Here is a 24,146-nt window from a genome sequence, read left to right on the forward strand (position 1 = left end):
TGAGCCTTGCGACTGGAGCCGTGACGTTACTGAGCCAAACGATCGACGGTATCATCATTCGATTATTGCGAATAGTGACTCGAAATTTCGTTGAGCATGCCCATTGTGTTCCATATCTGGATTTTTGGTCACCTTTTTGTCAAAATGCCATGAGAGCACGGCATCAATCGCGACAAGTTGGTCTGTGTCGCGACATCCACGTACGAACGGTACCATTGCAGGAAAAAGTTCCGGTTGATGACGTACAACAGGGGTAATATGGATTTCTTATCTGTGATGGTGTACGTCATACAGGTGGAGATACGGGCCAGTTCATATGATAAATATATATATCATATACATAAACCAAGTTATCCCGATAATATGATGTCACACTATAGGTATACGGTTTACAGGATTTCCGTATACCCCTACTTCTGACGTCAGAAGTTATACAATGCAAGAGCCGAGGTACATGAATATTCCACATTGATTAAGGGTCATTAGCATAGAATTTTAATACCGAAACAATGCTCATTAATGTAATCTGCATATTTGAATATCATTATACCTCGCATCTTGCACTAATAGTCAGAAGTAGGGATATACGGTCGGCACTTTTTTCTACTGAAGCTGTTTGTAATTATATGCATTCTCGTGCAGATAAAATTGAGTGGGCACAAAGGAATTAACTGAAAAATGCGGTAAAGGTAATGTGTACCGAAACGTCAAAGCTTTTGATAGCGATGATTGTGAAAGTTTGTCTTTTTTTTCAACTGGGGAAAACTCTGCTCCCTACGTTTGCTACTACCACTGTGCTAGTTCGTCACAAGCCGTAAACAGCTGAGTCGTCGTACAAAATCGACAAATTTATCAGCGAACAAGAATCTAATTATATTAAGAATATGATGTATCAAAATTAACTCATAATCCTGTCAGGTGACGGGTTAAATTCTTAGCATCGGCAAAGTATTGTATTGCTTTTGAACTTCTGCGGTAGGCTGTACTAAAGCTAGAATGTTCACTGTAGCTCTGCACGGCAAACGCGGTTTTCAGTAGCTTGTGCCACTTCGTCGACAGTTCAAATGGACTTGCGGCCAAAATGAAGTGTTTTCACAAGACACAAGTAAAAGCGACATTGAATGAACGTTACATGGCAAATGTTAAAAGTTCCTTATTGCGCTTTGTTTACTGTGATTGTTTGTGATTTTAGTTTCATTCATATGACCGAAGTCAGGATTTTAGACGATTTGTAGATAGCAGTAACAATGACAACTGCAGTATTGCACAGTGTGTTCTTTCGTAGCGTACAAGCGCCGCTATGAACAGCAAGTCAAGGTTAAATTTCGATGCACTTTTTTTACATTATCATTTCTCTTCAAACAAAAAATGCATCTGAAGATACTATATCATCATCCTTTCCCTTGTCTTTGATGATAACGACTATATCCATTCAAGCTTTGTGTGGAAAGACTACTTTGACGCATCGAGAGAAATGTGTGTCCTAACAACTTCATCCGCCATGCTGACGTAATAAAGGTCCAAATTACATCGCACGAACAAAAAATGGGTCTATGCATGTGATAAATATATAGTCTCCCCGTATTTCTCACACATGTGACGTCATCGAAAACCGTGTTTCCCCAAACATAGCTGTATGCCTTCTCGCCCTCTGGCTCGGAGGGATACTGCCGCTATGAATGGGAAACCCTCGTATTCGATGACATCACACTCTTTTATATATATATTTTATATATATATTATATTATATATATATATATTATATCCGAATTATATATATATATATATATATATATATATATATATATATATATATATATATATATATATATATATATATATATATATATATATATATATATCAGACAGATTAGCTACATCAAATTAACGCTGACTTATAATACAACATGATAGTTTCGGTCATTCAATTACGGTCCTTAGTAGTTGAGAAGTTTTTAAAGTTTCACGAATAAAATATGTTTCAGGCCGACTCAGAACACTTTTACAACTCGAATTTATCAGTATTACTGTACGTATTTCTGATAAGTTGTGCTACGCATTGTTGTCTTAATAAGAGCAAATTGAAATCCCATCACTAATTAATCATGGTAAATTAACAGAATTCAAATTAACTTCGATAACTCAATACTGTTTTCACATGTCTCTGATAAAGATTGAATGTAATTAGCGATGTGTGTCTTAAAGCGCGTCATCAGGGACGCCTATATAAGCATTCCTATCAATACAGAATGATCCTCTATGACAAATTAAATCAGGTCGGCTTCCTAAAATGTAGCCCTTTCTTGCCATAGACGATCTACAACAACATGCGGTTTTAATAAAGTTACAAAAAGACTATACCTGTGATGTGTTATTGATATTTTTTAAATTTTAGGATAGATGATATATTCAACGGAACGATAGTGCTCTGCAATACCACCAATTCAAACGTAACAAAGTCAGCTGCACTTTCGATGTTCTTCGATGGTTCCGAACGCTTGGCACCCTTAGACAAGAAATTCACCTTCACTGAAGACCCAACAGTGACTGATATTAATCCTTCTGCAAGCATGCAAAGGTGAGTAAATTCAACTTTTAATTCTACCTTATAGGATTATGGAACTTAGTCAAAGCTTGTGTTCTGCAATAGTGTTAAATTCATAATACCTACTGTGAACAAATCTGAAAACTGTATTAAACGAAATTTGTAATAATCATGTCTTTGCTCAGTTTAATCTCTTACATTATAATGTTTTTGTTTAATGACCGTCACAGCAGAAGTCTAACAGGACTGAATACAATTAAATACTCTTCCGCAGATAACTGCGTACTAAGCAAAAGGCGTTCGTGGGGCTGATGAATCGTGTAACTGTAACCATAATGTTTCACTCTTTCATAATTAGTATATACTACACCTGCACAAGAGAAAAAGGAAATAAATAAATAACCCAAATCCTATTACCTAATGTAATCTTGAAAGGTACAAATGATGTACGTGACGCTCTACTTCATATTTCATTTACATTATGTTTTAACTTCCTTCTTTCTATAGTTATGAATTTTTATTTATGTCTTTTATTGTCATATTCCTGTTATTTTAGTGGTGGTCGCAAAATAACCGTCACAGGCACACATTTCACATCAATAAAGCAGCCTACGATGTTGATCACAACTTACAGAACATTTTCATCGGTAAGTTTACATTATTAAACTGTTAGACTGGTCGACTTGGCTTATTGTTTTTAACCCAGACATTGGACTCCCCTTAAAAGTTACGCACTTTGGTTGGCGACAATTATCATTACAGTGGGTTAGGTGGTGACAACACTTACTTGATAGCATTGTGGTAAGACTTATATGTATAAAGATAGGCGTCCTTCTCTGTGTTTTGTCAAAGGTGAATATATTTTAAGAAGCTTGATGTCATTTATTATTCCAAAAATACTGTCTTTCTTAACACGAGGCAAAATCCTGAGGTTTATTCAAAGGATCGTGAGTGATTAAATTTTCCCGTTAGCTCACCTTGAGGACCTAGGACGCTAAAAATCTTAAACGGCCTGTTGAATATTTGTCTTTGTCTTGTTCTGATATTGTTTGTAGGACAAGCCGTGTGACATTCGTTCTTTCAGCGAAATGGAATGTATTTCACCGCCTGTCGACATTTCAGTACCACCGAGGAAGAATCGAAATACGGATGCCAAGGAAGCTACTGTTGGTTTTATAATGGATGCTGTGGAGGAAGTTAGACAACTTCGGTTGGATTTTGAAATAGTTGCTAATCCAGAATATTACCCTTTTGCAGAAGAAGGACATATCAGGGAACATCAGGGAGAACAGTTGGTCATCCAGGTACCTTGAAAAACATTATTATACACTTTCTCGACTTTCTCGAATGAATTACCCAGGTTGTTAGCTATCGGTTCGAGCCTTAAAATAGTGATGAATTACATATTTTCAATGAATGACATAGTGCACTGTTTCAGTCACACTAATACATGAAGTTAAAAAAATATAATAGGAAAAAAATAAATATTCGCCGGAAAAAGGATAGATTTACACTGGTCGTACGTATTGACTGTCCAACCAAATAGCCACGTTCGTAAAGGTAATTTTTGTGCTAATATATTATCGCGCAGTTTATCGTATGACAAAAGAACTAGCGTTTTTGTGCACAGGTAACACAGTCATGGATAGAATAAAGGATGCAACAGGGATATTCGATAACTTAGGTCCAGTACCTAATTTAGTACGCGAATTAAAACCGAAAGCCTTAAACTTTCCTTAATGACACTTTTGAACATTCTTTTTCCAGATCAAGAATTGAAAATCGGGGTCACTGTGCAAATTTTGGGTTCCTTGAGATATAAATTACCTACTATTCCCTATGTGTGGATTTCAAAATGGCCACCATCCTTATGGTAACCGTTACATGTGAAATAATATGATTTTCGATTTTCGAAAACGAAGACGGTAAAGATGAATCCCCATAAGTGATTGATCAGAAAAGATTTGAAAAAATAGAGTCAAACTGTCTGTCCCTGAGACGCATTCTACCGTAAATCATTAATTAAAGGGTTATCGTTTGTTACATTGCCATTCGAACGTATAGCCGAGGTTTATTTTCTTTCCGTCCAGGGTAAAGACCTGAATTTAGCCAGTACTGAAAGTGAAGTAACAGTCACTATTGGACAAGAAGAATGCAGGGTCGTCAGTTTGTCGGACGTACAACTAAACTGTATCCCACCGGATGATGAACCGAAAGGTGTGAATAAAAGTGGAAGTCCGACAGAGAATGGTCTCCCAGAGGTGATAGTAAGTTAAACATAACGATACTAAAATTTCAACGAAAGCGTGTCAAGTGCGAAATATGGGGTTCCACAATCTTAAAGGAAGGTGATAGGGAAGAGTCATTTGCATAAATGATTTGCCACTTTATATTGATCGTAACATCAACATGTACGCAGATGATTCAACCATAACTACCAGTGCAAAATGTATTCAAGAAATTGAGACAGCCTTGAACTCTGACTTAAAAAATGTTCATAATTGGTGTGAGAATAATAGAATGGCCATTAATTGTGATAAGACAAAGACAATGATTGTTACAACGCAAAAAAGTAGACATTTGAATAAACAAACTTTAGACTGTAATCTTGATGAAACGGAATTGCAAGCACTTCACTGTGAAAAGATTCTTGGTACGCTTGTCGATGAAAATTTGTCATGGAAGCAGCACTGTGACAAACTTTTTTAAAATAATAAATAATAATATTGCTTTGCTCAAGAGAATAAGGCAGTTATTACCTATGAATATAAGAAAACGTTTTTATAATAGCTATATTTTACCACACTTGGATTACTGTTGTCATTTTTGGGGAGCATCGCCGTTTATGAAAGGGTTGCATAAGATTCAGAAACGTGCTATCAGAGTGATGTGTGATGCAAGGTATAACGCTTCGACCGAGCAATTATTTAAGCAATGTTATAATGCCATTACCAGATAGAATAGTTTATAAGAATGTTTGTATGGTTTTTAAACGTTTATATAATCTTGCACCGCAATATATGACACGTATTTTACCGGAATTGATCATAAAAGAGTTACAAGATCTAAGATGCAAAAGTTGTTAGTGGTTCCTGCAACAAATAAGGACTTTTATAGAAAAGGGTTTACTGTAAATAGTGGCAATCAGTGGATTAATGTCGATTTAAATATAAGATCTAGTATCTCATTGAGCAGTTTTAAAACTGCTTACCTTAAAGCTTATTGGGAATATTTTTTGAGTTTATGAGTTTTAGTTTTCTTGTCAAATTGTTTTTGTCGTTTACTGTGATTGTGCATTTATTTTTTCTTGTGTGCAGGTTCACTCCTGGCCACTTTTTTCTGCATATTGTATTGTTCTAGCTTTGTTTGTCATGCCTCTGTTGTTCCCCTTTATATTAGTTTGTATGTTCATCTGAGGGCCCTGGGGAAGATAAGCATATTTACTGAAGCTTACCAGGCTACCCTCGTTAAACAAGGTTTAATAAAATAAAATAAAATGAAATAAAATCGGTTCAATCTTTGTGATGACGAATAGTAGTTCCGAATGATGGCATATGAAGTAGTGATACAGTGGCTTCACTTGATCATGAAGTTTACTGTTTATATGTGCCATCGTCCCATAGCTAGCATTGCAGTTAACTCTTGGATGCTTTCGTATCAGTTCGAAATTAAGGACAAATGTAAGATGTTTCATGTGGTACATCATCATTTCAATAAGACCTACATCTACAGTTACAGTTTACAGTACAATCTACAGTTACTGTTAGAAAAAACCTGATTACTGTCAAATTTGAAAACCTTTTAATGGTTTTACCTAGTTATTATTAGTTTTCACAGCAGAGTCATTAGTATGTATGACTATCCATCAGTCTATCACGTTCCTCTCCATTATACAATAGAATGCCAAGCGTGAAGACTGTATCATTACAAGCTGAGTTCATCACATAATACTATAGAAATAACGGGTGACGCGCTGACCATTAACGTTTATTTATTGGCAAGGGCGAGGCTTGCCGAACCCGTTCATTTTTGCTTTCCTCGAGCCCGCGCCCATAATTAAACGTTAATGGTCAGGGCGGAGACTGTTATTTCCATCATATTATCAACGAACCCAAGGAAACCGTCAAAATTTACGAAAATTTCCCACGCGAACGACAACGTCGGTGAGTAGTGCGCGCGCTGTAAAAATTTTGCAAATTCGGCGATTTTTTCAAAACAGTGTCTAAAGTTGGCCCACGAGTGTTCCATTTTATTTTGTGTTTGATCATGATCTTTGTACTGATTTAAATTTACGTTTTAGCAAAAGTTACGATATCATTCATGTTCACGGGCACATAAACGAACCATTGTTGCATATTTGTGGTAGGTCACATGGTTCAAGTCGACCAATTACAATGCAACGGACAGGGCATGGTAATATAATCTACGATTTTGTAACCACACTATTTGGCACACCAAATTATGTAATATTTATTTTTTTTCAGGTTGAAGTCGGCAATTTGAAATTTTTCATCGGTTATTTTAAACATCCTCTCACTAGTCACACTACACCTGGTCACACTACACCTGGTCACACTACACCTGGTCACACTACACCTGGTCCAGTAGGTCTCATCGGAGGTTTAGTGACTGCCTTTGTGCTGTTATTGGTCACTGTTGTGGTCGTTATAGTACGCTGTGTCCAAAAACGAACACTGAACAGGCGGATAGCAGCGGTTGAAAACAGAATGGAAACAGTAGGTATGGAAGTAAGGACAGAACAAGGTAAGGACGTGGTTCTTCAGGGAAGCATTTGATCCAACATCTTCGGTATATACTTGCAATTTGTCACCTAGTTGAACATATTTGAAAAAATATTAAATGAAAACTGACATGTCTTTGTGTAAAACAATCAAACAAGATAACACTGTACTGGGTTTCTAGCTTACAACCCCCATTCATATGTTTGACGATGTTATTTCTATGAATAACTCTGAATTCAGTAAATATCTCGCTATGATTTATCCTCTAGAATTGGAGATTAAAGAAACTACAGAAACGGCCTTTTCTGCTTCATATCTGGACATTTTACTTGAATTTGACTCTAATGGTCACCTTTCTACTGGGCTATATGACAAGAGAGATGATTTCAACTTTAGTATCATCAATTTTCCACACCTCATAAGTAATATTCCACTCTCACCAGCTTATGGGGTATACATTTCCCAGCTTATTCGATATGCTAGAGCATGCAGTTCATATGGTGATTTTGTAGAGAGACATGGCCATCTCTCTTACAAACTGTTAAATCAAGGTTACACCAGAGCAAGACTTGTCTCTACATTCAAACGCTTTTTGGCAGGTATCGTAAGCTGGTAGATAAATACAATATCTCTCTTCGACAAATGATCACTGATGGCATCGGTGACATTGGGCCTTAGTTAGTGACCACTAACTATCTGACTTATAGATTGATATATGGCGGGTGCCACATGTGGGGCAGGATGCGCTTACTATTTTCGAAACACCTGACATCACTTCTTGGTCTTCTGGCCAGAGGTCCATATATCTTTCTTTCATGAATGTGACTTTGTTTGTGTGCCGTCTATTTGCTGTCTGTTCTGCGCTGTTTTGTGTCTATGTTTACAACTATTGTCTTTCGAATTCCGACTTACTGTCATTGGATTATGGATTGGTATAATTGCGATTTTTTGCAAAGGGCTTTATTCATAGGTTTACTGAAGTTACCATGTTTCACAATTATTTCATGGTGTATTAGATCAATTCGGTTTTGGCACAAGGAAATGTTACGAAGGTTTGAAATATATCAAGGAATTTCGAAATCTGTACAATATACCGACTTGCTTAACCTACAGTTTAGTTTACATCATGATAGCCAACATTTATGTTAATTTTTGACGTAAAAACAAATATGTTTTTCTTGGCATCAAGGTCTTATTTAACATCTTAGCCTTTGTCTATTGTAAAAGTATAACAGCATGCGGGTGTTTTATCCCAAATTTAATATTGTCACTAGAGAAGAAACTCCAGGGATACATCATAGTGAATGGATTATATATATATTGATGATTAGAGCGCTGCTGTACTCATGACTTACGTAGAGCTAGGGCGCAGAGACCAAGGTCAGATCCATCTATTCGTGTAGGGCATTTCAACCTAGATTCATAGCATCACTCTTTATCAAACAATCACGTAATACAACGACGATCATATTTGCATGTAAGAGTTCTCAGCTGAAATTGCTATACAAACCGTGAGTTAATGCACGTCTCGTAATCTGACCGCATGTGTATACGCACTCAAATCAAGATCCTTTAATTGGGGTATGGCCGTCGACCAGGCGGTTATGATGCCCCGTGATCCCTCTATAGCAGAAGCCACGTCTTGAGTAACACGCGTATGCTATCCCGACCCACTTGAGGCCATTTAAATCTGCATCCGGCGGAACGTACGAGAAAGACCGCTACGACGCCTTCATGTCTGTCGACTTCAGATTTGGACCCAGTCTCTGCGTCGCTTCTTTACGTTTACAATTGGTAACGGCTGATAATTGTGATATTTCAACTTTTCACAGACATTCCAATCTTATAATACTCTTAGCAAATATGTATCCTTTTCTACTTGCACATGCAGGTCTCCCATTTTCAAACTACTCTAAATATATCGCAAAGATGGTATATGATCTAAACATCGGTAACAAAGGACTCAGCGAAAGTTCACAAGTAAGATTACTTAATACATAACCTTACTATTACATAATGAGGATGTCATATAGATCTTTTCCATCAGCGCGAACAAGCTTCTTTCTTTTACTGTTCCCTCTATTTCAGGATCATTAGTGCTATACCTGTGTTACGATATTCTGATATGGCCGTTATAATGTTATGTGCAGATAATTTGCCATTAGACAGACAATATATATATATATATATATATATATATATATATATATATATATATATATATATATATATATATATATATATATATATATATATATATATATATATATATATATATATATATATTACAAAATGTATACAATGTGCCCTCCCGGTTATCACCATAATGGCTTTATGGCAACCTCTGAACTTGGGCACAGAGTGTACGGTTACACATTGTAGAGGATTGAAAATATGGCTCACCAGAGTGCTCCAACGGCAATACATACCATGAGCGAAGCGTAGTGCCAACAGTGAACGCCCCTTATATTATGCAAGAGGCTGCCCAAACAATCTCATAGAGTGCTCTAACTACTATTAAAGCAGTGAGCGAAATACACAAAATGTATACAATGTGCCCTCCCGGTTATCACCATAATGGCTTTATGGCAACCTCTGAACTTGGGCACAGAGTGTACGGTTACACATTGTTGAGGATTGAAAATATGGACTCACCAGAGTGCTCCAACGGCAATACATACCATGAGCGAAGCATAGTGCCAACAGTGAACGCCCCTTATATTACGCAAGAGGCTGCCCAAACAATCTCATAGAGTGCTCTAACTACTATTAAAGCAGTGAGCGAAATACACAAAATGTATACAATGTGCCCTCCCGGTTATCACCATAATGGCTTTATGGCAACCTCTGAACTTGGGCACAGAGTGTACGGTTACACATTGTTGAGGATTGAAAATATGGACTCACCAGAGTGCTCCAACGGCAATACATACCATGAGCGAAGCGTAGTGCCAACAGTGAACGCCCCTTATATTACGCAAGAGGCTGCCCAAAATATATATATATTAATATATAAATATATATATATATATATATATATATATATATATATATATATATATATATATATATATATATATATATATATGATGTGATATCATTTTGTACACATGACTGTTTCAGATATATGCATAACTGATCAAAATAATTAATTATTTTAAAAATATTTAAAGGGTAATACTGATCAAGCCATGGACTATTTAGAAAACTTCTACTCTTTGCTCACGAACAAGTCTTTCTGTCTTGTGTTAATTCGTACCCTGGAACACCAACGTAGGATGACAAAGGATCAAAAGTAAGTGATAGGTGGTAATTAGTATACAGGGATATACAATGGCACATTACTTCTACGCCGCCGAGGTTTTTCCAGGTTATAGCCCTCAATTAATGCCGCAGATATCTTATATTAAATAAATCCACAAAAATCAGTTGTAAAATATCTGTAATTCCATGACAGCATCAAATTTAGATACAACCCGACACTCATATGTACTGATGTAACAATTCTTCTTTCTAGAAAATCCGTGGGCGGTCTTCTGACAATCACGCTTCAAAAAGAAAAGAGTATGATATACCTATCCGAGTGAGTATTTTGTATTATTAAGTTATTAGATGTTATCACATGCACAAGCCAAGTTTGTCGTCTCCGAACAGAAAATACGGGATTTATTCTCTGGTCGTTCTAAGTCACGACAACCCGCGTCTATGTCATCAAATTTGGTGCGTCGGACCTTTTTTTTGTCGATCTTCGGTGTGCTCGTAAATATGTAAACAAACAACATGGCGGCCGATGTTTCTCCCACGATCAAAAGTCATGTAATGAAATCGATATTTTCACAGACTACGACATTACTAATCCGAACAATGTAAACACAAGAGTGTACCGCCTGTATATTCCGAAGGAATGACGTGAATAATTTGCGGAAACAACGAACTCGAAGCTGGTCGCGTATACCGTGGGTTCCGTACGCATTTCAAACAGGGTCAGGCGCGACGTTTACAGTGTTCGCGCCGTCAAGATTCAGTCGATATTTGTTCCCGAAAAATAGCATATCTTCGTCTGTGATAAATTTCTAGGACTATGCTATCTTTGAAATAGAGTATAACTTTGCGGAAGGTAGCCTATGTGTAGACCGAGAGCTGTCATTTGCTCCACACACGAACGAACGTGAGCGCTAACGCACACGACGGACGACTGGAAATGATTGACAACTTGTGCACGGCGTACTGTGCACACGTTGACTCAATAAATAATAAATGTCAGTCACGAGTATATTGTTTACAGAAACTGCGTTCACTTGGTGTAAGTCTGGATACTTTAAGAAATTTTTATCGCAGCTTTGTAGAATCTATCCTAACTTTTTCATTTTTATGTTGGTTCGGGGGTTTAAGTGTGAATTGTAAAAATGTTTTAGGCAGAGTTGTTCATGTGTGTAGTAAAGTCGTCGGTGAAAAGCAAACAAGCCTACATGAATTATACACCTGTAGGATCAGAAAGAAAGCCAACACAATAATAGATGACAAGCGTCACATTTTATCTGGATTTTTTGAATTACTTCCATCTGGTCGCCGGTTTCGTGTACGAAAGTCGAAAACAAAGAGAACAAAAAACAGTTTTATACACAGTGCAATTAACATTTTAAACAATACAAAGTGAGAACTTTTAAACTTGTCATGTTAAATTTATTTTTACTTTCATAAATGTCCTTGTTTTGTGGCTGTCATTCGTGTATGTATATGTATTTGTATAGTTTTTCTTTTTATCAGTCTTGTAATTACTTTTATGTATTTTTATAACCACGTTTTAATTTCTCTGTACAGGGATAATAAAGTTGTCTTGAATCTTGAATCTTGAATATTTATTCGTAAAGTAGTTCAAAAGTTTAAACGTGGAGACGTTATGGAAAACTTATTTTATTTTGCAAAAAATAACGAATTCTTGGCTTGTGCATGTGATAAGTATATTATTCCCTAATATTTTCCTTCGTTCAGCTCGGAAAATACTCGTTACGTAATGACCGTGTCACCACTCGTCTTCGACTCGTGGTGACATGGTCATTACGTCACTCGTATTTTCCTTTACTGAACGAAGAAAAATATTAGGGAATAATATCTAATTATGTCATGATGTCATTCAATCATGTCACTGAATTATGATACACAAAGATAACGATAAAGTCGACTGATCGTTGCTAAATTTGGTCAGTCAACGATCTGCATATAATCTGGCACTTTATTTTATATATACACAGCTTCAAGGAAATTAGTCCTTATGTTTCAAACATCTAGATGTGTGGTATCCCCTGAGTTATTTATCTGTGATGTCAGTTATTTAATAACTTTGCCGAAAGGTAGTTAACACATGATATTGGCACTTGTACGACATTGTACAGTGATATGACCATGTGAGCTTGTAGCACAGAGTGATTGTACTGCAATAATCAATTTTATTACATTGCCACATCACATTATGTTCTTGAAAGCGCTACCTCTAATCATCACAAATGCGTTGCATAAACACATGCCTATATTTCTCATATTTTTCTCTTTGGAAATTTCCAACACAGAATTCTGAAAGACCTGCTAGCCGACGCTGTCACCAAGGAAAATAAGACCAAGAGGGAAAATGTGCTCACAAGGTAGCAATGACTGTTTTACAACGCTTATTTTGTTTGAAAAGAATTCGGACGAGTCATCGTTATAAGTAAAAGCCTAGACATTTCTACGGACATCAAACAAAATACGATCTTTCTAATAAATGTACTTCTCTCATTCATAGGGACTACTCTATAGCGGGATCTATGTTGACTGCTTGGTTTGCAATCACGCTGTATTCGTACATAAAGGTATTACTTTTTTATCTCTAAAAGGCTATTTTTGTTCAGTATGCTAATCAAATATGAAAGCACATGTGATCTGCAGAAATTCGACGTTGGCAAATAACAGTAAGTGATTATGAAATCATGCCTCGTCATCCTCTTAATCACTGTCAATACAGTAATCAGCAAAATATAATCGAAAACATGACAATTGCAAAAGAGATTCGATAATATATTGATCTCGAAACGTACAGAATATCATATCATCATATATCACTTACAATTACAACCTACTTTTCTTAAAGACAAACATTGGAGAGTCCATCTACGAGCTATTTATTGTCATGACGACCAATGCTGGTACAGAGCCTCGAGATATACTAAGGGTAACAACTAATTTTATTACGCTAATCTGCAATGATTGAATGAGAATTTTGTATCATGCGATCATTTTGTGGAAGAGACCTATGTAGAGAAAGCGGAGCGTAAAATATGACTTGGGTTGACAGAAACCCTATCTGATCTGCAGAATAGTCGCAATATAGTTCGTGCAGAGTTGAACACTTCCGAAGTAGTGGTTTGATTGTTTGAGTTCAATTTGTTAATTTTATTGACAGTTAGAAAGAATACTTAAGTCTAAAATTTCTAATGTTTCTAAAATACCAAAATGAAAAAAGTGTAAGATAATGTTGACAGAGCAGTTAATATTTTTCCATGAAGCATTAACAAAAGTTAGACAAAACAGTGTTGAAATTACATGTGAATTATTTGAGCCTAGATAAATACATCTCTATAATCTATATTATATTTGCATTTAATGTATGGCAGGGTCCTGCGAAAGAAAAGGTTATCAGAATCTGTGAGGAAATGTTGACACTGGATGAACAACATCGATCTAGCTTTCCTGCTCCAATCAAGTATATGTTTGATACGCTTGACAGGGTTGCTGAGAACAGTGGTATCGATGATAGATATGTCACTGAAAGATGGAAATGTGACAGGTAGTAAACACTATATGTTATCCTTTTTTATCACACGGACTGGTCTAGTTGTCACCTCAAACGTACAACCCCTCGAATAAATGTTACAATTTTGCTGTTGCTCAAGCTGATTGAAAACATATTTATAACAAATGGAGAGATTTAGAAAATATATGAGACAGTTACATAACCCATAAATTGTTCATATTGTATTTTAAAATACCAATTGAAAATAGTCGAAGATATATAACTTTGCTGATGGACATTTTGTCAATAAATTTATAATTAATGCAATAAATATATTTTGGCTTATTATGCTTTACATATCGATCAATATGACCTTGAAATAAGTCTCTTATATATCACTTTTATCACGCTGGGGTTTAGGGGACCTGAATTTTGAAAGGTTCCCAATGAACTTCAGTTACTGAAGTAGACATACGATGCTGTCAGTTACACTCACCCCTTCAGATTTTTATTACAATATGACATGCGGCTCTTGGTCCATACCCAGGTTACACAATCAGTTTGTACAGGATGCTTTGAAATGTATTTTTGATCCAGTTCTGGTTAAAGTCATGTCTGTTGATTTTGATTTATTTATGCATTTCTAAACTAAAATTCATCGTCGGTCATAAAAATGTAATATTTACATTGCCCTTCACGTAGCGATGTGAGATGCATTCATGCAACGTGAGGCGCGTTCTTCCTATGTTAGATAAGTTCAGGTATATGATGTATTCTCCAGGTGAAGGACGTTTAAGTTTCTCTTGTAAACATGTCTGCTGAATTACATAACTCGACCCATTGTGCCACAGATACTGATGCAGTCTGGTATGGGGTCAAATGGCCGAAACTATGGGTGCTACACTCCCGTCACTTGCGTACTGTTTAGTAGTTTTACCACTGTTGTATGGGTACAGTCATTTGTATGGGTATACTTGTTAATGTAACGAACGCACGAATGCTTGCTCACGTTTCAGCTTACATGTAGGATTATGGGCCAAGATATTACAGTGCCCGGAGTACTTTTTTGACATCAGTCCGTCTGACGATGTAAAAAGGGGTCTTGAAGTTATAGCGCAGGCCTTCATTGAGATCTGCTCCGAGTCCATGGTAAGTATTTATCCAATTAAGTAATTATGCCTTTAAGGTGTGATGCATTTGTACTTAAACTGCAATGATCGTCAGCATAATTTTGTCCCTTATATCATAATTTAAGACTTGAATACATATCCATCGTTTATCAAAATCCTCCAAGTTTCTTTAAATTTACACGCTTGTTACAAATTCAGACCAAAGAGATTATTCGCAATGTCAGCAAATTTCTTTTTTTCGCTTTCAAAGCAGGAAGTGAACTTCAAATGGATACTGCAAAAAACTTAAATATTTATATATTTTCACTTGTTCCTTTGACTGAAATGTATTTTTCTGTAATTACTTTAGCACACAGGGCCGGAGGCCTATAGAGCAAATAAACTTCATTATTGTTATTAAACTGCATTGAACGTCAGCAAAGCAATTGTACTTAAAATGTCCCTTTAGGAAACATACTGTTATTGCTGCGTTAATTTTCCTGCAAAATCAAATGGGATATCAGGAAACGCAGAGAGAAGAATGCATAATACAATTACAGAGATACAACAGAGCCAAAGACATGTACTCTAATTAACACTATGGTGATACCATAATGGATGGAATCAGAAAGAGCATAAGGAAAGCACTTAACATTAAAGACACAGTAAACTGTTTATAAAACTAGGGTCTTGGAAAAAATCGCTGTTCCGTTTAAATGTTTTTTAAAACATAAGACATGCACACGCATGTACTTGCAGTGAAAATGGAAGTTTTATTCCAGATCAACTACTGCCCTGCCCATTGCCCATTGTAAAATAAATGTAAAAGTCACAACTATCAAACTGTTGACCGATTCAATCTCTTGCCATCCTACAAATGTAGCTTAATGCTCTCTAAAGTCCATATAACAGGATGACTTGTAGGATGCAAGAAGAGCAATGATACATGATACAACAATGTTCTTGCCATAACCTCTGGAATGCATCTTGCTTTCTCCGTAGAACTCCGTTTCAGAAATTATTGAGTTGCACGAAGAAATGTTAATCTTCAAGACACAGTTGCAAACTGTTATCGATGATATCAAGGCTTTACCAAGTGTCAGTGAGGACGCCCTCAAGCAATATCTGGAAGACCATGCGCAGGTTTGTGATTTCGACGGAGTTAAGAATAGATTTTATACGATTAAGACAGCGGGAAGTTTAAGTCAACATTGTCGTAAAAAATGAACTGTTACGATATGGTTGGTCGCTAATAATAGTCTAATTTGAAGGATCCATCATCTCCAAGGTGGCTGTTTGTAAAACTGGCACCCGGTCATTTTGCTTTTTCTCGGCAGCAGTTAATGGCTGGCCAAGCGCGTTCACTCCACGATCTATGCAACAGTCTACTACTAAGGTGACTGTCTGGTAATTTTGATTGCTTCAGTTTATTCTGTTTTGATATTTATATGCTCACAGGCTTGTAACTCGTCTGTTTTTTGTATATTGTTGAATAAAGCTTGATATCCTTGTTCTCAATATTCAGTTATGTCTCTTTGCGATGTGCATCTAAGGGTTTAAGGTATTTTAAAACAAAAATTCGTGATGCTTCTAAGTTCTTCGTAATATTTTTTGTGAAAAAATGGTGGTCGCTTTAGGGACTTGTCAGTTCTCGGCCTGAGGGGGGGGGCGGTGGATTCATGGGGGGGGGTTCACCCTGTTTTTGACTTTGGTGATGGGGTGGGTCACCATGTTTTTGAAATGCCCAATAGGGGGGGTCAGTGTGTTTTTGAATTTCGACACAGGCTCATCATTGCCTAAAATGCATCGTGTCAGCCACAAATTTCATCATTTAGTTGCATTTTTCGGCGCGCCCTTCGGGCGCGTAACTTTAATAATCAGACATATTTTCAGCACGCCCAACTTTAACATATCAGGCATACATATATAAGAGATATCTGTATGTTCAATATTTTTCAGCGTGCTCTTCGAGCACATTACTTTAACCCTTTCACCAACATGGTTTGTCCCAACTCCATTGTTTTCTATGGTAAAGTTGGACCTGTATACAGGGAACTGGGGGTGAAAGGGTTAATATATCAGACATTTTTCAGCACGCCCTTCCTGTGCATGACTTTAATATACAAGAAATATATATCAGAGGTATCAGGATGTTTCATATTTTTCTCCGCGCCCTTTGGGCGCCATACTGTAATAAATCAAAGATATATGCCAGAGATATCTTGATGTTGGCTAAGTGAAAGTGAAAAGCATGACAAATTCCTGATACTTTTCTGTTCTCTGTATGAGAATTCAGTATGAAAAAGCAACATGCACAAATATTTCACAATATATATTTGATAAAGTGACTTATTTTAGAGATAGAAAAATGACAAGATATCTTTCGTTGTCATTAATGCAACTGTTTTCCTTTGTGTCTCAGGTTTTCCGTAGAATGATGCTTTTTTATGACCACAATAACAGTTAAAAAGTCAGTTTTTGTCATTATTAGCTGTGCTTTTATGGTTTCAATGTTACAAGAAAAGGTCATCTCAGACACTGCACACATCAGATTTAGCGAAAATGTCTCTCTATGGCTCCTCAGGAGATTTCATTGGATGGCTGGAAAGTCTTAACACCCATCAAATTTATTGATTTACTGCACTTTCCTCTTTGATATAATTGATTGACATCCATTTCTGTTCAGGACATCTGGTTAAGCATAGAAAATGTGAAATACATTCACAACTCATTCAAAATGTACCCTACTGTATTCAAACTTCAAGATTGACACTTTGAAATTCCTATCTTACAACTGACATGTCAACAATTTCACTAAAACACAGAATAACTGTTAAAATATAAATGTATGTAAAATATAATATATATATATATATATATATATATATATATATATATATATATATATATATATATATATATATATATATATATATATATATATATTATGTCCACCTTTTGTTTTACAGTTGTCGCGTGCGCAGGGGGGGTCACCCTGTTTTCGAAATTTGGGATGGGGGGGTCACCCTGTTTTCAAAATTTGGAATAGGGGGGGTCAGCCACTTTTTGACGTCGGCAAAAAATAATCCACCGCCCCCCCCCCCCCCCCGGCCGAAGAAACTGACCAGTCCCTTAGCCTATTGAAAGTTCATAACAGTACACCTCGGACTTAAAGCGCAGTGGTCGTCGCGCTGTGCATGCTCCTGAGGGGGTCCCCCTAGTCAACATTTCCAAGAATGCCGCACTTTACGTTACGGGTTGATTATAAAGTTTGCGATATTGCCGCTTGTTAAAATGGCGGCTGATCTGTCACAAGCATACCAACTTACCAAATCTAGTAATTACACGCTGGATTGAGATCACATTTGATCATGATTTTCTTGAATCAGTTGAATGGGGCTCGGCTACTGTTATCGCTCGAGCCATGGAGCTAAACACTTACCTGAACGCGTGTAAGCTTATATGCCAACAGACTATCAATGACCGGGCTCTAGTCTACGACATCGCTAGCAAGAACGAGAGCTTTCATTTCAAGAGGCCCGACAGGAGTATAATTGACAATAACGCAAGCTACAGAAATCTACAGCTGGCAGAGCGATGTCCGCTGCAGCATGAAGCATATGTTCCGGTCTGCATGAACGTCCGTGTCAAGAGAACCGGGTATATGGCGCTCTACACTCGGCTGTGGAGAATCCAACTCCACTACGAAGTTTACCCCAAGTTTACCCCGTTGGGGGATGCAAACGAGAATTCCGAGCGCAGGTATCAAGTCAAGCGAAGGGCCTTTCATAGGTCTCCTTGCTATGTGGGGCTTATCTCATTTGAAAGAGGATTCAGACCCACCCGGCAATCAGGAGGTACGAAGTTTCCGTAGTACCGGTAGGCCAACACTAGCTAGCCGTTGGATCACTGCCATGACCGTGCACAGGATCTTTCGATACGTCCCTATGTGTGGCCGTGCAATTTTCCTGCCAAATGCCGCAAAAACCCGCTCGTTTCGTCCATTGAGTCCTATCATTTGACTATTTCTTGCCACGTATTACTAGAAGAAGTTAGAAATGGTGATCAACAGTGGGCCGCGGTCGTGGGCCAAGTCGTCGCGGGGCCGGTAAGGTTGTGGGACCGGATTCTCTTATATCCGTGTACGTCAACGCGGTGACCATCTCCCTCATCGAAGCAACAGCATCTCCCATGCCCTGCTCTGGGTTGCCGATCATGCTCTTGAGTGTATTTTTTGTGTTAGGCGTTGTGCTTGTTGCTAGTCTACATATATATATATATACACAATGGGAAAAGCGGGTCTGAAAGGGAAAATGTTTAGAGCCTTATATGCTATATATGCCAATGTCAAAACTTGTGTACTCGCGGGAGACGGCTTAACAGAGTTTTTCAATTGCCCCTATGGTGTAAGACAAGGTTGTATACTTTCCCCGTTTTTGTTTTCCTTTTTTATTAATGACATTTACGAAGAATTTAAAAGTGATTCTTGGATAGATGGATGTTCTCTAGGTCTGGTAGAAGTGTTTTATATTTTATTCGCTGACGATTTGGTATTAATTGCAGAGACTGCTATCAAACTACAGAGACTTTTAAATCAACTTGAAGGGTATTGTAATAAATATAAAACAAAGGTTAATCTCGACAAAACAAATATTATTGTATTCAGAAACGGAGGGCCTTTACGAAAATATGAGAAGTGGTTTTACAAAGGGAGACGTGTAACTGTTGTATCATACTTTAAATATCTCGGTTTAGTCTTTTCATGCAGTGGTTTGTGGACGAAAGCACAGGAGGTTCTGGCTGATCAAGCGTCTAAATCTCTGTTCATGCTCTGTACAAAGATTGATTATTTGAGAGACGAAGCTATTGACATTTGTTTGAAAATATTCGACACTAAAATACTCCCGATTTTGAATTATGCATGTGAGATCTGGGGACATGTAGAAGGGCAAAACGTAGAAAGGGTTCATGTCAAATTTTGTAAGAGACTTTTAAGACAGAAAAATTGTGTCGTAGATGTTGCGGCCAGGGGTGAACTTGGAAGAACTACACTTAGAACAAAGAGATTGCCCAAAATGTTAAAATATTGGTTGAAGCTTGTTAAAAATGAAATCGAATAGGTATCTTTACCATGCATATTGTTTGCAATATGAAATGGCAGAGCAAGGTAAATCATGTTGGGCAACAGCTTTCAAAAATATACTTTTTTCTTATGGCTTTGCTGAGTGTTGGTTCAACCAAGGAGTCGGCAACGAACAGGCGTTTCTATTTTTGTTCAAACAACGCTGCACAGACATTGAAATGCAAAATTGGCATGGCCTTGTAAACAGTTACAGTCGACTTGCAACATATTCATTATTTAAAACGTCACTTTCCATAGAAAAGTATTTGTGTATTCGAATGAAATCAATTTTCAAAACTGTATTTACTTCATTCCGAATTTCAGCGCACAATTTAAATATCGAGAAAGGTAGACGTTGTAGAAGTGCAAGAGAAGAAAGAGTTTGTTCATGCGACAACGAAACAATTGAGGATGAATTCCACTTTTTACTAGTGTGCCCCTTGAATAAGGAACTTAGGGAAAAATATATTCCTGCTTACTACCAAGTAATACCAAGTATAGACAAATTTGTACAATTGCTAAGCACAGATAAGGCGGATGTTATCCGTAATATGAGTAGATTTATATTTTATGCTTTTGAAGCACGAAATGAGGCGAATCTCTAATTTGTGTGTACCTTTGACCAAATGTATTTTTTGAATTTATATCATAACACATAGGGCCGGTGGCCTGAAGTGAAATAAAGATTACTATTTACTATTTACTATATACACAATGTTGATCATTTTAGTGATGTATTTTTACTGTACTGTACATAGCATTGTGTACAACCAGCGTGACCGCGCGCGATCAAACCCATTTGTTCAATGTGACTGCGTGCAGTAAACTCAGCGACATAATGTGCTGAGCGTATAGTGTCTCAATGTTCGTAGCCTTACATGAGTTTAAAATACACCACTGAAGTTCGTTTCCGATCTTAATATTTTACTATTGCATGATGTTGAGTCTTACAAAGGCGTTAACAAAGTGGGGGACCGCTCCCATCTCACTCAGATTGAAGTTGAGAAGACTTATGTTTACAAAAATTCATGTTTATCAACAAAAAAATCGCGCACGCGCAGCGCGACGACCACTGCGCTTTAACTTATAATTAAGGGTCTGGTCTGTTTCTTCAGTAGGGCGGGGGCTTGGTAAATGGAACCTTGGGATCCCCTGTTTTTCCTTTGGTGATGGGAAATCGCAATATTTTTGAAATGCTCAATGGGTGGGTCATATTATATATATATATATATATATATATATATATATATATATATATATATATATATATAGATAGATAGATAGATAGATAGATAGAGAGAGAGAGAGAGAGATAGATATATATATATATATATATATATATATATATATATATATATATATATATATATATATACAGAGAGAGAGAGAGAGAGAGAGAGAGAGAGAGAGAGAGAGAGAAAGAGAGAGGGAGATCATACCCTAACACCAACAATTGACTTAGAATAATAATATGGACTAGAAGATCAAAAAGTTAGTATGCAAGCTTAGTTTCATTTTTACCAGAAAATAGTGTCGTTAATGCTATGGTGATGTGCACAATACACTCATTTAACATAATTCTATTGTTCATCTTATCTAAATTTCTCCTGTAGCATCAAAGCGGCGCCTCTGAGAGACTGCTTGCCCTCAGTAAACTTGTCGAATTTGCCATCGGCTTTAATGATGAGGTACTATAAATACTTATATATTTTTAAGATGGTCTCAGTAATATGACCTGTAAGATAACGATTGCACTTTAACTTTCTTGGAAGAAACACGTTGTTTGATAAGTCTTAACTGTGGCTGTTTATTTTGTGAAGACTGCTGATTGGATATACGATATTTATACATAAAATGTAGTTTCTAAGACTTAAATTCTTGCGTTGATTGATTACACAGATAGCAGAGGCTTTGCTGCGTGATGAGAAATGCAAGCAAGATGGTCATGCAGCGATGTTTAAGAAACTGATATCTTCTATGATTGAACATCAATAGGAGCAGATACCCGGGAAGCAAGGGTTTTTGGAGCCGATTTAGTTAACCAATTAACCAGTTAACCAGTTAACCAATACATGTACATTAGTCATAATCAATTACCGTCCACAATACCAAGACATAAGACCTGTATTCTGAATACTGATCCAAGTACATGATGCTTCAGCGCAAAAATGACCCCTTGATTTTTTCTCTCAGCACACAGTCACAGTATTAGACATTACAACCAGAACCACAGTCACCATACACTCATATGAAAAAATAAATTAAATGTATATGTAACATTATAATTTGAAAGCTTTCAGTCATCATTAGCACAACTTCCCTTCTGAGTCAAATTTTGACAATCAGCCCAGAAGTCTTAGAATATGCAGTGTTCATTTGGCAGTTTCTTTGATAAGAATATCATAAACTGATAAAAGTTTCGATTTTGATCCCAAATAATAATAATAATTTCGAAAGCTTCATAAAAGCGTTATAAAAGTAGTCTATGTCTAGTTGTATCATCTAAAGCAGACATTGTGTAGGTCAAGTGCGAACTCGCGAGATGTTTATTTCACCACAAAATTCACATTTAGAATAATATTTTCATTTGAATCTTAGTTTCTTCAGTAGATACTGTATATATATATATATATATATATATATATATATATATATATATATATATATATATATATCGGTAACAAGCAAGATGTTTATTTCACCACTAAACACTGATTGAGCATAATATTTTCATTTTTACATCAAAATGTACGTATAATTTCAACAAGATGAACATAGGACTCATTCCGGTGAATAAATCCCTTTAGCCCTGCATATGATCACTTTGAAATAGGAAGCATGAGTATCGTGATTTGTGGTTTCCAGAATATTTTAAAGTATAGTGTAACAATAGATTTGTGTGTCCGAATCGCTAATTGTTACCTGTGAAAATACAATAACATATCTAAGGGATTTTTGATATATATCTTCATCATATAGATTTAAATTTATTTTTTAAACTGTTTATTTGTTTGCCTCTTATTTACCTGTGAAAATACAATAAAATACCTAAGGGATTTTTGATATATATCTTCATCATATAGATTTAAATTTATTTTATAAACTGTTTATTTGTTTGCCTGTTATTTGCTCGATTGATATGTGAAAGTAGTAAATAATTATTCAAGTAAACTTTGTGATGATAATAAAAGCTGCATCAAAATGTATACACCAGAGGGAAAGCTATATCTGGATTGTATGTAGCCATATCAGATAATATTTGATTGGACAAGTATTTCCAGTTGCAACCAGATATTTTTGATCATTGAGTGAAATCTTAGGAAACTTTATATTAAGTATGTTTTCTGAGAATCTAATCTGTACAAATATCAATTTTGCTGAGTTGTGTAGAAAGTTTCTTGGCTGTAAAAAAGATTGTGCTAAATTAAATACGAAAAACATGGAGATGAAATTCTCAACCTATACACAGCTCATTTAGAAATTGGCGTCGTAGGTTTTTGTGTTTTCATACTTTACGTTTGTCAGTGTTTCATATTTTTGGATTTCGTTCATTAATGCATAGTTGTACTAGTAGTTTTAGTATCATATGATAAAATCGAAAGCGAAACTTCACTCCGTATGTCTAAGATATTTTATAGACTAATAGTTCAATTCTTTATTTGAAAAGAAACAATGTAACTGATCAGTGTTTATGATGTGTTTTTGATCAAACTAGCATGAGTTTTCTTGTCGTCTGTAAATTTTTATTAGTGAGTCATTATAACTACCTTTAACTGTTATTCTCGTTTTGTGTCATTATCAACCGTTTTATTGACATGATTATGAAGGTAATCAGACGCAGGATACAATAGACCTGTGGGTA

General features: G+C 36.3%; 1 protein-coding gene across 1 annotated transcript; it reads left to right on the forward strand.

Moving 5' to 3' along the window:
- The first annotated feature begins 3,605 nt into the window (after window positions 1-3,605).
- LOC139135916 (plexin-B-like) lies at window positions 3,606-22,913 on the forward strand. The gene is made up of 14 exons (XM_070703693.1): window positions 3,606-3,849; window positions 4,636-4,812; window positions 7,030-7,309; window positions 9,179-9,267; window positions 10,461-10,582; window positions 10,805-10,870; window positions 12,855-12,926; window positions 13,067-13,133; window positions 13,412-13,492; window positions 13,935-14,107; window positions 15,070-15,202; window positions 16,165-16,305; window positions 21,898-21,972; window positions 22,184-22,913. Exons 1-14 carry the CDS (start codon window positions 3,634-3,636, stop codon window positions 22,277-22,279), a joined length of 1,788 nt encoding a protein of 595 aa, XP_070559794.1. The 5' UTR covers window positions 3,606-3,633; the 3' UTR covers window positions 22,280-22,913.
- Window positions 22,914-24,146: the final 1,233 nt, after the last annotated feature.

The sequence above is a fragment of the Ptychodera flava genome, chromosome 6, assembly GCF_041260155.1.
Source record: "Ptychodera flava strain L36383 chromosome 6, AS_Pfla_20210202, whole genome shotgun sequence".
Classification (NCBI taxonomy): Eukaryota; Metazoa; Hemichordata; class Enteropneusta; family Ptychoderidae; genus Ptychodera; species Ptychodera flava.

Bases quoted from the DNA above. Each gene is read 5' to 3' on its own strand.
- LOC139135916 (XM_070703693.1), top strand. From the start codon at position 3,634: ATGGAATGTATTTCACCGCCTGTCGACATTTCAGTACCACCGAGGAAG. The intron at 15,203-16,164 runs GTAAGTATTTAT...CTTTCTCCGTAG, and splicing joins AGATCTGCTCCGAGTCCATG to AACTCCGTTTCAGAAATTAT. The intron at 16,306-21,897 runs GTTTGTGATTTC...TTTCTCCTGTAG, and splicing joins ATCTGGAAGACCATGCGCAG to CATCAAAGCGGCGCCTCTGA.